At 44.2% G+C, this 12421-nt stretch overlaps 1 protein-coding gene across 2 annotated transcripts; it reads left to right on the top strand.

Annotated features, from left to right (window-relative positions):
* Positions 1-982: 982 nt before the first annotated feature.
* tbx2b (T-box transcription factor 2b) lies at positions 983-11778 on the top strand. 2 transcript variants are annotated; one of them, XM_031872502.1, is made up of 7 exons: positions 983-3175; positions 3973-4240; positions 5935-6081; positions 7249-7325; positions 7444-7613; positions 8651-9228; positions 9738-11778. In XM_031872502.1, exons 1-7 carry the CDS (start codon positions 2817-2819, stop codon positions 10176-10178), a joined length of 2040 nt encoding a protein of 679 aa, XP_031728362.1. In that variant the 5' UTR covers positions 983-2816; the 3' UTR covers positions 10179-11778. The 2 variants fall into 2 exon arrangements, with proteins under 2 accessions (XP_031728362.1, XP_031728361.1); XM_031872501.1 differs by having other exon boundaries at positions 5929-6081.
* The last annotated feature ends 643 nt before the right edge of the window (positions 11779-12421 follow it).

Genomic DNA, 12421 nt, shown 5'->3' with positions numbered 1-12421 from the left:
TGGAGCAGTCCTCCCTTGACTTAATGACTTTTAAATCGCGCGTAATGGAGATTTCTGTACCGTTGACGGAACAGAACAAATAAATGGTGACCAATTTGCGAAAGCATTGTTGATACAATTATCCAGTTGAGTATTCCGGCAGCAAACCCGTTATCCACCTCCATATGTTGCTAATCTTTTTTTTCTTTTCCAAGTAAAGCTCAGTGCATGCAGCTTCCACACAATGACAAACTGCCGCCGCTCCCACGGCGCTACGTCTCTTCTGTCATTGCATAAATCTGAAGGTGCAGCATTCCAAACAAGTCAGCTGTCCGGGCAAATTACAGCAGATACACACCACAAAATAACTCTGGAGAAAACGGTGAGGTATGTGCCAGACATGCTTGATGATTTTACATTTTCCTCATGTGAAGTTGATGCTTGGCATTTATTTCCAACTGTTAGAATACACATATTTTTCACATTGCCAGTGGACACTGACTCCGCTGTGTGGAACAGTTGTTGCTCCGGGGGCTTGTGTCTGATCTGATGGGCTTGTAGGAACTGTTTGGGTTTCAGCTTTTTACCATTCGGATATAGAGCTGCTGCTGTCAGGCCTGCTGACCTTTTAAGCGGGTCGTATCAATCGGATGGAAACCGAGCAACAAGTGTGTAACATAGCGGAGATGTGCAAACACGTGCTGCTAAATCACATAACACGATGTATATGACGCACACGTGCAGGCCGCTGAAGCTTCCTGGAGTTGCATTTTTGTCTCGCATTTGTTTAGCACATTTGATCGTCGGATGAATAGTATGTATTAATAATAAATATAATATTCACAACATATCTAAGCGTCGTGTCAGCGGAAGCCGCCGAGACGATAAGTTCCAAGGGTTAATAGGAAATCCGCAGTTGTCTGTGGCAGTCTCGTTCAGAGGGATTCTCACTTTTTGTTTCAGTTTTGGTCGAAGTGACGCCTGTGTCCCGCAACACGGAGAGAGCAGCTGTTTATCCAAAAAGATTTTTTTTTTTAATTCACATCTGACACCGAGCCATGACCGAGGCAGAAAAGTGGAGCGGAGCCGCAGATGAGGCTGCTGAGGGGGGGCCGGAGGGGCCGGAGGGGCTCGCGCATGCACGACTTCAGGGTAAATATAAAGAGACAAGAGATTGTTCTTATTGTGGCGCATCAGCCGACTGGCGCCGAGCGGCTCTTTAACAAACTGAGTCCAAGTTAATCAAGAGCTGCGGCGCTGGATTTCCTCTAAAGGAGCTCAGCAGAGCGGAGTGCAGGGAGGCGGGTGGGGGGGCCCCGTGGCTCCCGGAGTCTCGCACTGTCCTTGGTTTGAAAAAATACAACCTGTCGGAGATTACACGCTGCCACGGCCTGCCCTCAGCTCTGAGACTGAGCACTAAATCATCTCATTGCTGGCGATTGTTTCGACACAAAAATAAAATCCCCACGACGTCCAACAACAGTGTAACATTAGTGATAATAACGGACACTGACAATAACATTTAACCTTATTTAAAAAATAAAAATCCAACAATGCCAGAGTCTCCAAATAATGTAACTTTATTTGCGTCTAAACAAGGAAGAGTTTGTATCGAAGTGAGCACTCACCGCTTTTCCTTCTCTCTGATATTTCTCTTAAAATTCACTCATCATCATTCATCTGGTTTCCTCTTTTCCTCCGCGCAGCATCTGGGTTTGTCTTTTCCAGCCTCGTCTCTTTTATTGCGCCGCCGCCGCTGCGACCGTCGCTGCCTTCCCGTCAGCTCGATCAGGACAAACGCACAGATAAATGTCTCTCGCCCGGGGAAGCCGGGCTGTATGAGGCTGAAGTCAGTGTACACACAGCTAACACGGATAGCCTGGGCTAGTGTGAGGCAAATCCAGCCTATAAACGTCAAAACAGCCGATAACACGGAATAAGTACAAGGCTGTTATTATAGAGAGCGATCGAGAGAGCAGCGGCTCTTTGGAATAAATCTCTCCGGAATGCAGAACATGAGCTGCGAGTCGTGGATTGAGCCTACTGTAGTGAGTTGTTCTAAAAGACATGGTAAACGTGGAGGACTGGAGCTGTTCCTCTGTATTGAGGTGAGTATTTAAACAGTGACTCTGTGGATGGGCTGGTTTCTCCGGAGGCGACGTTGTAAAAACGCAAGCCGAGAGAGATGATGCCTCCACCGGCCAAGAACTGAGGGCTGACCCGGTGTTTGGCTTGGAAATGGGGGTGGGATTTCCCGATCTTTCCTGTCATTGGTTAATATTTTATTCTGTTGACATGTTTTCTTACTGCTAATGCTTCCGACACCTTCTTGCCCCCCTCCCTCCTCTCATAGAATCTGACCGGAGCTGTCAGAACCACGCCTATAGGGGCCCACAATTGGTCCAGAAAGCGTAAAATCAGCAATCAAAGGGGCTTGGTTCATTAGTGTTGGGGATGGAGGCAGGAAGGACATGTGAGATAGTCACAGATCTGCAGTGAACGGGGCCACATCTCTCCAGTCAGTGTGGGATGACTGAAGCAGAGGAACAGCTTATTTCTCTGAGAGGCACACAGCGCAGCCGGGCTCTGTCTTCACACACCGCTCCTACTGAGGGACTCGGCGGAGGAGCCGAAGGAACAAGCACATCAACAGCAACTCTGGGCTATTTTTTTCTTCAGCCTGATAACGCGCTGTGTGTTTGACAAAGCCCCGTGCTCGTCAGCGCCGCTCAACAGAAATTAACTGCTCGCGAAGCGCGGACCTACTCTGGCTCTGGGTTGGGGGGAATTACCACTAAAATATCCATTATTTCACTTCGGTTTTTGTGGATGCACCGATGAGAGATCCAGTTTTCACAGGGACTGCAATGGCTTATCACCCTTTCCACGCACACCGGCCGACCGACTTCCCCATGTCCGCCTTTCTAGCGGCCGCCCAGCCTTCCTTCTTCCCGGCGCTCAGCCTGCCTCCCGGGGCGCTCACCAAGCCCATTTCGGACCACGGCCTGGCCGGGGCGGCGGAGGTTGTGCTCCACCCGGCCCTAAGCCACCATCAGGCGGTTCATCTCCGCAGCATGAAGAGCCTGGAGCCCGAGGAGGAAGTGGACGACGACCCCAAAGTAACACTGGAAGCCAAGGATCTTTGGGACCAATTTCATAAAGTCGGGACGGAGATGGTTATTACCAAGTCCGGAAGGTAAGAATTCACTAATGGCTATACCGAGACTACATTATTTCCTTCTTTTTTTTAAATAGGCAGTTTATCTTTACTAATGCAGAGAATGAGTCAAGCTGAAAAGTTCAGAGCCGCTGAAAGTCATTTATTCACGTTGTTAAATGGTGCGTGTGTCAGGCCTTTATGTTCGGTTTTTAATTCTCAACCAATTATTATCCTGTTCAACAATTAATAAAAATATGATAAAAAGCAATAGAAGATACTGCAAGAACATGCAATGTTTACCTCGCATTACACACTAAATATATTGTTTTAAATAGAGTTCCAGCCCCATAACTGCATGTTTATATTTAGGATTTAAACTGGCTTCATTTTTTTAAATTAGTGAATTATTAAAAACGTAAATTAATTTGATATATTTACAATATATTTCAAGGCTGATCAAAGGACATATTTGGGATATTTTGGGGGAAATGTGTCATGGGATTTCGTCAGGTTTTATCTCCAAACTGCATTGTGTTGAGACAGCAGCGCTTCTGGATTTTATAAACAGGCTGTCACTTCAAAAAGCAGGGACGTGAAGTGATGTGGTCACAAATATACTGCTCAGATTTGTAGTGTGGGCTTTGGACAACACACACATGCATACACACACAGGCGGACAGACAGGCAGAGACCCCCTCCCCTCACACACACACACACACACACACACACACACACACACACACACACACTATGGTTTTGCTGGAGAATAATAAATACAATATTTCCTCTTGTCGGAGCGGCGTGTTGACTCCCGGTGTGTTTTTCCTCTGCAGGAGGATGTTCCCTCCGTTCAAAGTGCGAATAAACGGACTCGATAAAAAGGCCAAATACATCCTGCTGATGGACATCGTGGCGGCGGACGACTGCCGCTACAAGTTCCACAACTCCCGCTGGATGGTGGCGGGCAAGGCCGACCCAGAGATGCCCAAGCGGATGTATATCCACCCGGACAGCCCGGCCACCGGCGAGCAGTGGATGGCGAAGCCTGTTGCTTTCCATAAACTCAAGTTGACCAACAACATTTCAGACAAACACGGATTTGTAAGTAGTGGGAGTTTTTTTTCTCGCCTGAACAGAGACATGTTTTGTGTACATATGGTGCATGAGGTGTTTGCTGTTTGAACAGACAGGGTGTTTTTAGGTGTTTTTAAAATCAGATTAAATTTTTATGAAGCATATGGGGAAAGTGTGTCGTTGCAGCAGCGCAATAATAGCAAGACACAGCCAGGGGGAAAGGGAAATAAATAAAAACAGAGCACATAGCATGTGCTGAATGCAAATGAAAACTACTGCAGGGAAATTGTGAAGGAAAATGAATAAAAGTGCGGGGAGCTTTTCTACTAAATATAGAATCAGAACGTTACACAAATAATGTCAGAGAATAGACTGCGTTTAAAGACGAGTCAGCCCACATTTATGTTGTTGGACGCCTTTACGTCCAAAGCTGTTGACACTTTGTCACCACTTGACTTCCCACTGCCGCTGACATACACAGAGCTTATGTTTCGTTGCAGCTCTCCAGATTCGGGATAGTATCAGCCTGCATTTTCTCCCCTGCACCCATGTAGTCAGGGGCCCGTCTCTCTGCAGCTGCTCATGGCCTAAACCACGGCTGGCCCTTTATGTTTTTCATTTTAATCGGGCATGTATTTGTAATAAAAAATAAAAACACCAGTACATTTAAGCTGAGTGTTTGCCAGGCTGGGGTCACAGATAAATGACGTGAAATGAGCGTGAATGACCGAGCCGACTGACGTGTCTGATATCAGTAGTATGGTATCGTATAGTATATAGTATGGTATAGTATAGTATAGTATAGTATGGTATAGTATAGTATGGTATAGTATAGTATGGTATAGTATAGTATGGTATAGTAGGCTATAGTATATTGTGTAGTATAATGCCCTAGATATTATTAGGTTGTTGTTGTGTGTTTTATCCTAAATATGATCCCATAGTTTACCACGTATTACACGTTATTTTACCGGTTTAAAAATATAACCGCACCCACCCCAAAAAAAAAAGAAAAATAAGGAGCTAAAGGAGCAAATTACAAATGTCTGAGAAACTCCTTCTGACTGGCAGAGTGCAGCTTCCGACTGGAAACAAATTCAGCATTTACATGTCAGTCTAAATCATTTGCAATCGCTTGAAGGCAGGAGTTATAATCACGTGTAATGGTCTTATTTGCACGTGCAGCCTATATGCGTATTATAAGTGATCTTTAAGGTGGTTCGTATGGTATCTCAATATGCTTATCTTTATCTGGAATTAACACGGTATTGCATTTTAATGCTGCTCTGTGTCTGGTTTTCTTTATGAGTGGGGGGATGATTTAAAAAATATGTTTTACCTTAAAACGCATGTTTATTCTCTAGTGCCCTGTGTGTAAAAAATAAAGAAAGAAAGTGGCTTTACTGTTGGTGGCCAATCTGAAACCAAAGAGAGAGAAAGGTGGAGCTTTTGTTCCGATAAACTGGATCAAATCACTTTTTTGTGTGCCGTAATTCTGAACCATCATGTCAACATGTGTGGCCTGCTCAGGATTTTCCCTTGGCCCCGCACTAATTACAGACAAGTCTGCTCCCTCAGTAATTATAACGGCATCGGTAACAATGCGCTGGATGATCCGCGGTATTCTGTGTGGAGTTTGAATGGAGAGAAAAACATCGAGGAGGCATACAATACACTCATATTCACATCAACGCTGTGTCTTTTCGTGTGTGTTGGTCCAGACCATCCTGAACTCTATGCACAAGTACCAGCCCCGGTTCCACATAGTGCGGGCCAACGACATCCTGAAGCTTCCCTACAGCACCTTCAGGACCTACGTCTTCCCGGAGACTGAATTCGTGGCGGTGACGGCCTACCAGAACGACAAGGTGAGTCACTGTTCACACTCAACCGACTGCCTCTAATATGGCTGCTATACTTTGCATAATAAATGTCCTACATGCGTCCCCTCCCCCCACCGCCAACCCCCGAAGACTTAATCTGATTTTGTAGGTCGCCTAATTTCCCTGCAGAGGACTCCCATGGCCCACTTGATTTATTTATTTATTTTGCCTGGACTCGTGGGTGTAGCAGATATGTCTGTCAATGTATTGTACCTGCTATTAATGGGCTATAAATTGGCCATCACCCTGAGCTGAAGTATATAAATTAGGCGATTAAATGTGGAGAGTGTATTGTGTTTGTAATGCAGCAGCAAACATGGCAGACATGCGCTCTTTCTTTATTTTCATTTTTGCCTTTTCAAAGAATGACACTAGCACCTTCCATTTTGGGGGATTTAATACAGCCTATAGTTAGAGCATTTAAAAACCCAGCACATTTTAATTGAGGTTTGAATATGTGTAGCCCATATTAGACGGTATTACTAGCCTCTTCTGTTGACTCGTTCTCCTCCATGAAGCTAATTGGAGCTTGTGTGTGTGTGGGGGGGGGGGGGGTCTTGTAAAAGTTTATGGCAAAGACTCATCATCGATTAGAGGGCAGTTAAAAGGCTGGTCACCCCGCAGTCACAGTGGAGAAGACACTCTCTGCTCAAATTGCAAACGCCTAAAGCGTCTTGTTCAAGGGCCACAGGGCCTTCAGGAGCGAAGACGCTCCCGCAAGAGCCGTACAGGCGCTTTGCCGGCTCCGCGCCCCTATTTTGAGCCACACTGGCCGCTTCGACATCAGGACATATCGTAGAGAAGCAGTGATCCAAACCGCATTATTAATTATTGATATGATAGTCATCTGTTCAAGTATTGTTCCCCCTGCCTCTTTTTCTGGGGGAACGGAGGCTTGTGTGGCCCCATAGAGGAATATTTCGTGGCAGAATTTCTCTCCAGGGGCCTATGAGAATAACACCCCATCATTACGCTTTTATTAATAATGCAAATCCGAGGCCTGCCGTGGCTACTGTCCAACACGCTGCTGTGTGTTTATCCAAACACGTTGCTGTCCCAAATATGGGCAGCGAGGACAACGTGCTCTAACAGGTCTGTTGTAATTCTCGTTCCATTCCTCCAACATCTATTCTCACTCTGTATTTTTGACAGATAACGCAGCTGAAGATTGACAACAACCCTTTTGCCAAAGGATTCAGAGACACGGGGAACGGGAGGAGAGAGAAAAGGTAACTGCCGCCCAACACCTGCGTGCAGGCCTGTGTGTGTGAGTGTGCCCAAGGTCATGGTGGCACAGCTCCCAAACCACCATTCATGAGTATTATTATTATCGTTGTTAATTGACAGGAAACAGCTAACCATGCCATCGCTGCGGATGTTTGAGGACCAGTGCAAGGCGGACCGGGATGGCGCGGACTCGGACGACTCATCCAGTGAGCCTCCGACCAGCAGGGACGCCGTCCACTCCCCGCTGGGAGCCGATACCAGCCCGCTGAGGTTCAGCAGGTCCAGTCGAGGTGAGACACGTTGTTGTTGTTTTCTTCGGGCCCGTATATATATATATATATATATATATATATATATATATATATATATGAGCCGGTATTTCAACGATGGTTAAAGCCTTTAACAGCTATGATGTGTTTTTGTAATCACCTAAAACGACTAAGAATTTAAATTCAGTAGCATAATTTAAATGTTGTTAAAATGGCTAAAATATGTCTGTAACCTGGTGGAAGAAATGAATCTGTAACGTGAGGAAAATAAATAATTGGGGTGCAGAAAAATACCTTTTTTTATTTTCTGTGCGGGAATGTGTTATTGCTCGAATTTAGACGCATTCACGCACACCCATAACAATGGGATACCTAAAACCTTCAAACCTGTTTGAATATTTAAAAATTCTCACCACTAGTGGACACCTGTCAACCAATTCAGTACAGGCCAACTAAGATCACCCATTGTACCCGCTTTATTTCATGAAATTCCAATAAACAGGACTTATTTTATTTACAATAATTGTATGAAGCATGGCAGCTAAATAGACCTGATGAGAGTGAATGTAAACAGTAAAATGTATTTAAACTTTTACAAAAATGTGCTAAATCATATTTAGATTGAAATTGAGATCATACAATGTGTGAAACGCTTATCAGGGTCAACGACATTTGACTTCCAATTATTCTAAAAGTAAATGTTGTCTGGTTTTGGTTTTTATTTGGTCCCAACCTATTGTTTTTTTTCCCTTAATGTATCCAAAGAATTGATATGACAATACTGGCTAAAGTATTTGTTAATGGGCCATGCTTTTAATTCAAATGTCTTGATGTGTGCACACTCAAACGCTTTACACAATTAATACAAAAGCTATTTTATGTTGCTCTGAAAAACTAAATTTACATTTGGTCTGATATGTGCAGGCTGGCTTATATTGCAACATAAATAGAACTAGAATGACAACACAAGCTGGGTTATTGGAATCTTTTTGTGATAGCGATGGTTAGACGCTCTGCTTACACCTCTCTTTTTTCCCAATGTGATTCCTGTATTTTAGATGAGAAAACGTGCACTGACAGCGAGCAGGAGCTGGAGCATCATGACGAGCGCTGCACTGGCTCCAACAGCCCGGGACCTGAACCTGTGTCCCCCTACAGCTCCAGGTGTGAGGAGCGCATGAGGGACAGGCCTATAACAGAAAAGAAGGATGACTCCTTATTCAGTATAAGGAACCTTGAGAAGGACAAAGCGGAGAGCAGGCACAGGAAGGACACCAAGGACATGTTGACAAAGGACTTGGAGGCCGGAGGCATTAGTGCCACTAAGGAGACCTTCTCCCCTCTCATGGTTCAGACCGAGAGCCCCTCGCACTTCAGCCCAGCCCACTTACAAAGTCTGGCTCTGTCTGGCCTGCACAGTCAGCAGTTCTTTAACCCTCTGGGCGCCGGATCACCACTGTTGTTTCACCCCGGGCAGTTTGCCATGGCCCCTGGAGCCTTTTCTGCTATGGGCATGGGGCATCTATTGGCCTCTGTATCTGCAAGTGGTTTGGAAAATGGCCTCTCCACTCAGGGCACGGGAGGAAGCCCCAACCCCTTCCCCTTCCATCTGTCTCAGCACATGCTCGCCTCTCAGGTAAGGAAGGGCCTCCATTCACAACATTATTTAGTTCGTCTGTACACTTGTAGGACTGAGCTGATGTCAGCACGACAGGAAAGTTGGAGCTTTGGGTTGAGAGTGTAGACGGTGCAATCAGAGCCGTCTTATATTTAGTACTGAAAATATGCATGATCAGAGATGCAAAATGTCATGTATTTGCTGCATGCAAACAAGTGGGACTTTTTGAAAGTATTAGCACTAACACACATTTAATGATAAAAACAGTAATCAAACTATTGCCTTGAACATGTTCAGCTTCTGTGGAGTAAACTATTTGTAAAAATATTTTTACACCCAAAATAAACATTTGTTGCTTTTACTTTCATAATTTACTAAATCTGTTTAAAAAAATCTGAAGAAATTGACCAGTTTAGTTGCTGTTTGTGTGTTGGAAGAAATGTATCAGTGCTTTGATTATTTGACAGCTTGACTGGAAATAGTGATGTGTAACTGTAACTCATGGTCTTTCCTCTTGCATATTCCAGGGCATCCCCATGCCTCCGTTTGGCGGTCTGTTCCCATATCCCTACACCTACATGGCGGCGGCTGCTGCTGCGGCCTCGGCCTCAGCCCTCCCAGCCACCAGCACCTCTAACCCCCTCTCCAGGAACCCCTTCCTGAACGCGTCACGTCCCCGGCTCCGCTTCAATCCCTACCAGCTCCCAGTGTCGCTGCCTCAGAGCCTGCTCACTGGCCTGCAGGGCAGCCTGAATCCAGGCTCCGAATCCTCCAAACCGGGCAGCAGGGACACCAGTCCAGCACCGGAGCACCACAGCAACCATAAGACAGGAGGGTCAAGTGGGAGGGTTGCATCTCCCAAAACCTCTATGAAGGACTCAGTGAATGAGCTGCAAAGCATTCAGAGGCTGGTCAGCGGCCTGGAGAGCCAGCGGGAGCCCTCCCCGAGTGCAGACTCTCCCAAGTGATGAAAACTCTCCGTTTGGGATGAAGACTTGGCTTGAATACCAGAGGACTATAAGTGCATTTGTCCTGTACAGCACATTAGAGAGACTGGGATGAGGTTTGACTGATATAGGTCCAGTGAAGGCCGATAACTGGTATTTTTTGGAACAAAGCAGCATATTGACAAAAATGTTGCCCATATAATTCAATTTAATCTTTTTAAATCCACAAGTATTAAGGGTCTCCTCTGGAGCTTACCTATTAGAGAGGGTGAAAAGCCTGTAAGACAACATTTTGACTATCATCAGATACACACCTTCCCCTGAATCCCATGTTTTGGGGTTAGCGGCTCTTGAAGGCAGGCTCACCCATGTAGAAACTCTGGGGTACATTCCTGCATTAAAATACTATTATACAAAACAATGAAATATATAAACAACACATTTTAGACAATGAAATACTAAAATAATGATAAAACAAAAATGAGGGTCAGGATCGGCCCCATCAATCGGTCTAACCTGCTTGAGAGCCTGCCCCTCCGTAGACTGGGCGGGGCACAGCGGAGTGTTGAGTTTGGTGAACTTGAAGCATTTGAGCGTCCCGGCCTGGTTTCGACAGGCAGGTCTCAAGCTGCATCCAAAAACTTTTTTCCAGGCCTGATTATTTCAAAAGGCACGGAAGGTGAACGCTCTGCGAGAGGAAGAAATAACCGCTTATCATTTCATGCCAGAAAAAAAAATCGGAACTATTTATGTAATTAAAGATAAAACAAATTCTGTAAATAAAGCTAAGATCCAAGAATATGCAATTGGTATTAATTTATTCAAGGCTGTATATTAGCGTGTATATATTTCGAATTTAACTTGTTACTTTTTTTTCTCCTCCTCCTCTCCCCCATTTTACATGAACGTATACTGTACATGAAAGCTATTTAGCGCTTGTTGGTTTGAAAAACTGTTTATGAAGCATCGCTGATTTTTAGGTGACGTGTGTGCCATGTTTTAGTCTGCATCCACCGACAAAGACAGAGGAAAGAGCTCCACATGGATTCAAAAACACCTCAGGTTATTTCACTCCAGCCAGGAGACATTCAAAGCAATTCCTCCTACGGGCGCATCATTCATATCTATTCAAAAATATATTTAAAGAAGAAAGTATCTTGTTTATGCTGGTTGTCCGGGTTTTTTTTTTTTTTTTTTTTTGATTGTCTCACAATTTCAATAAAAAAATCGTTGTGCTGAAAGCTTGGAGGCGTATCCTTATTATTATTGTTGTTATTATTGTTTATTGTTAATTATATTAATATAAGAACTTTTTATTATTGGTATCCTCTTATTAGAGCCGAACAGCTGTACACATTTTAAAAAGCGTTTTTTTAAATAAGTCGTTGGACACACACACACACAGTGCACACACATAAGCACACGTGGGACAGGAGCGCCCCCTGTCGATCATATGTTTTACATGAAAAAGTGCATGTGTGTATTTTAATTTCATAAGAACATGTTATTGAGTTTAATCCGTGTCATTAAAATACATTTGAAATCAGATGATGAAATTAATTGATTACTTTTTGGGTGATATTTGTTGCTATCCATTTTCCATAAAATCTACAGCTGTGAATGTCAAATTAAATCTTTTTGTACCGGCTTTAATTGACCGATAGAGTTAAAGAGACAACTTTTCTTCTTGATACTATTTGTGACGGTTATTGTATTAGTTGCTTAGCAGTATACAGTACCAGCAATTGGCCTATGTCTGTCATTTTGTATTTATTATATGTCTGTCTCTTGCATGCTTCGCCGTTCAAGTCTATTTAGAGCACGTCTTCAGTCACCGTCAATCAGCATTTCCTTTAGTATTGTGTGGCCGTCTGTATTTTTAGAAAGAGTCGAGTAATGTAAGTATTTATAGGAAGAGCTTTCTCTGCTGCGCTCACACATCCGCTGAAGCCTGAGAGCAACTCTTAACCGTTCCCTCACTGAGCTGGGAGCTCATCAGGAAATATGGAGTTTTGGCCAGTACATTTTGGAAATACATGTAATATTGTGGGGTTTTAATGCGCTGAATATGCAAAGATTTCACGTGTTATTATCTATTATCTCTAGACCGTCTGATTGTTGTCATTTTTTTTGTGTGTTCCTTTTCAGTCATGGCGTTCAAAGCATTTGGTACCAAAGTCAAATTGTGAACCATTGTGTGTGTGTGTGTGTGTGTGGGTGTGTGTGTGTGTGTGTGTGTGTGTGTGTGTGTGTGTGTGTGTGTG

Source organism: Anarrhichthys ocellatus, unplaced genomic scaffold (genome assembly GCF_004355925.1).
Source record: "Anarrhichthys ocellatus isolate YVR2014 unplaced genomic scaffold, GSC_Weel_1.0 scaffold64, whole genome shotgun sequence".
NCBI classification, from domain to species: Eukaryota; Metazoa; Chordata; class Actinopteri; order Perciformes; family Anarhichadidae; genus Anarrhichthys; species Anarrhichthys ocellatus.
This window is presented reverse-complemented; position numbering and strand designations above follow the sequence as displayed.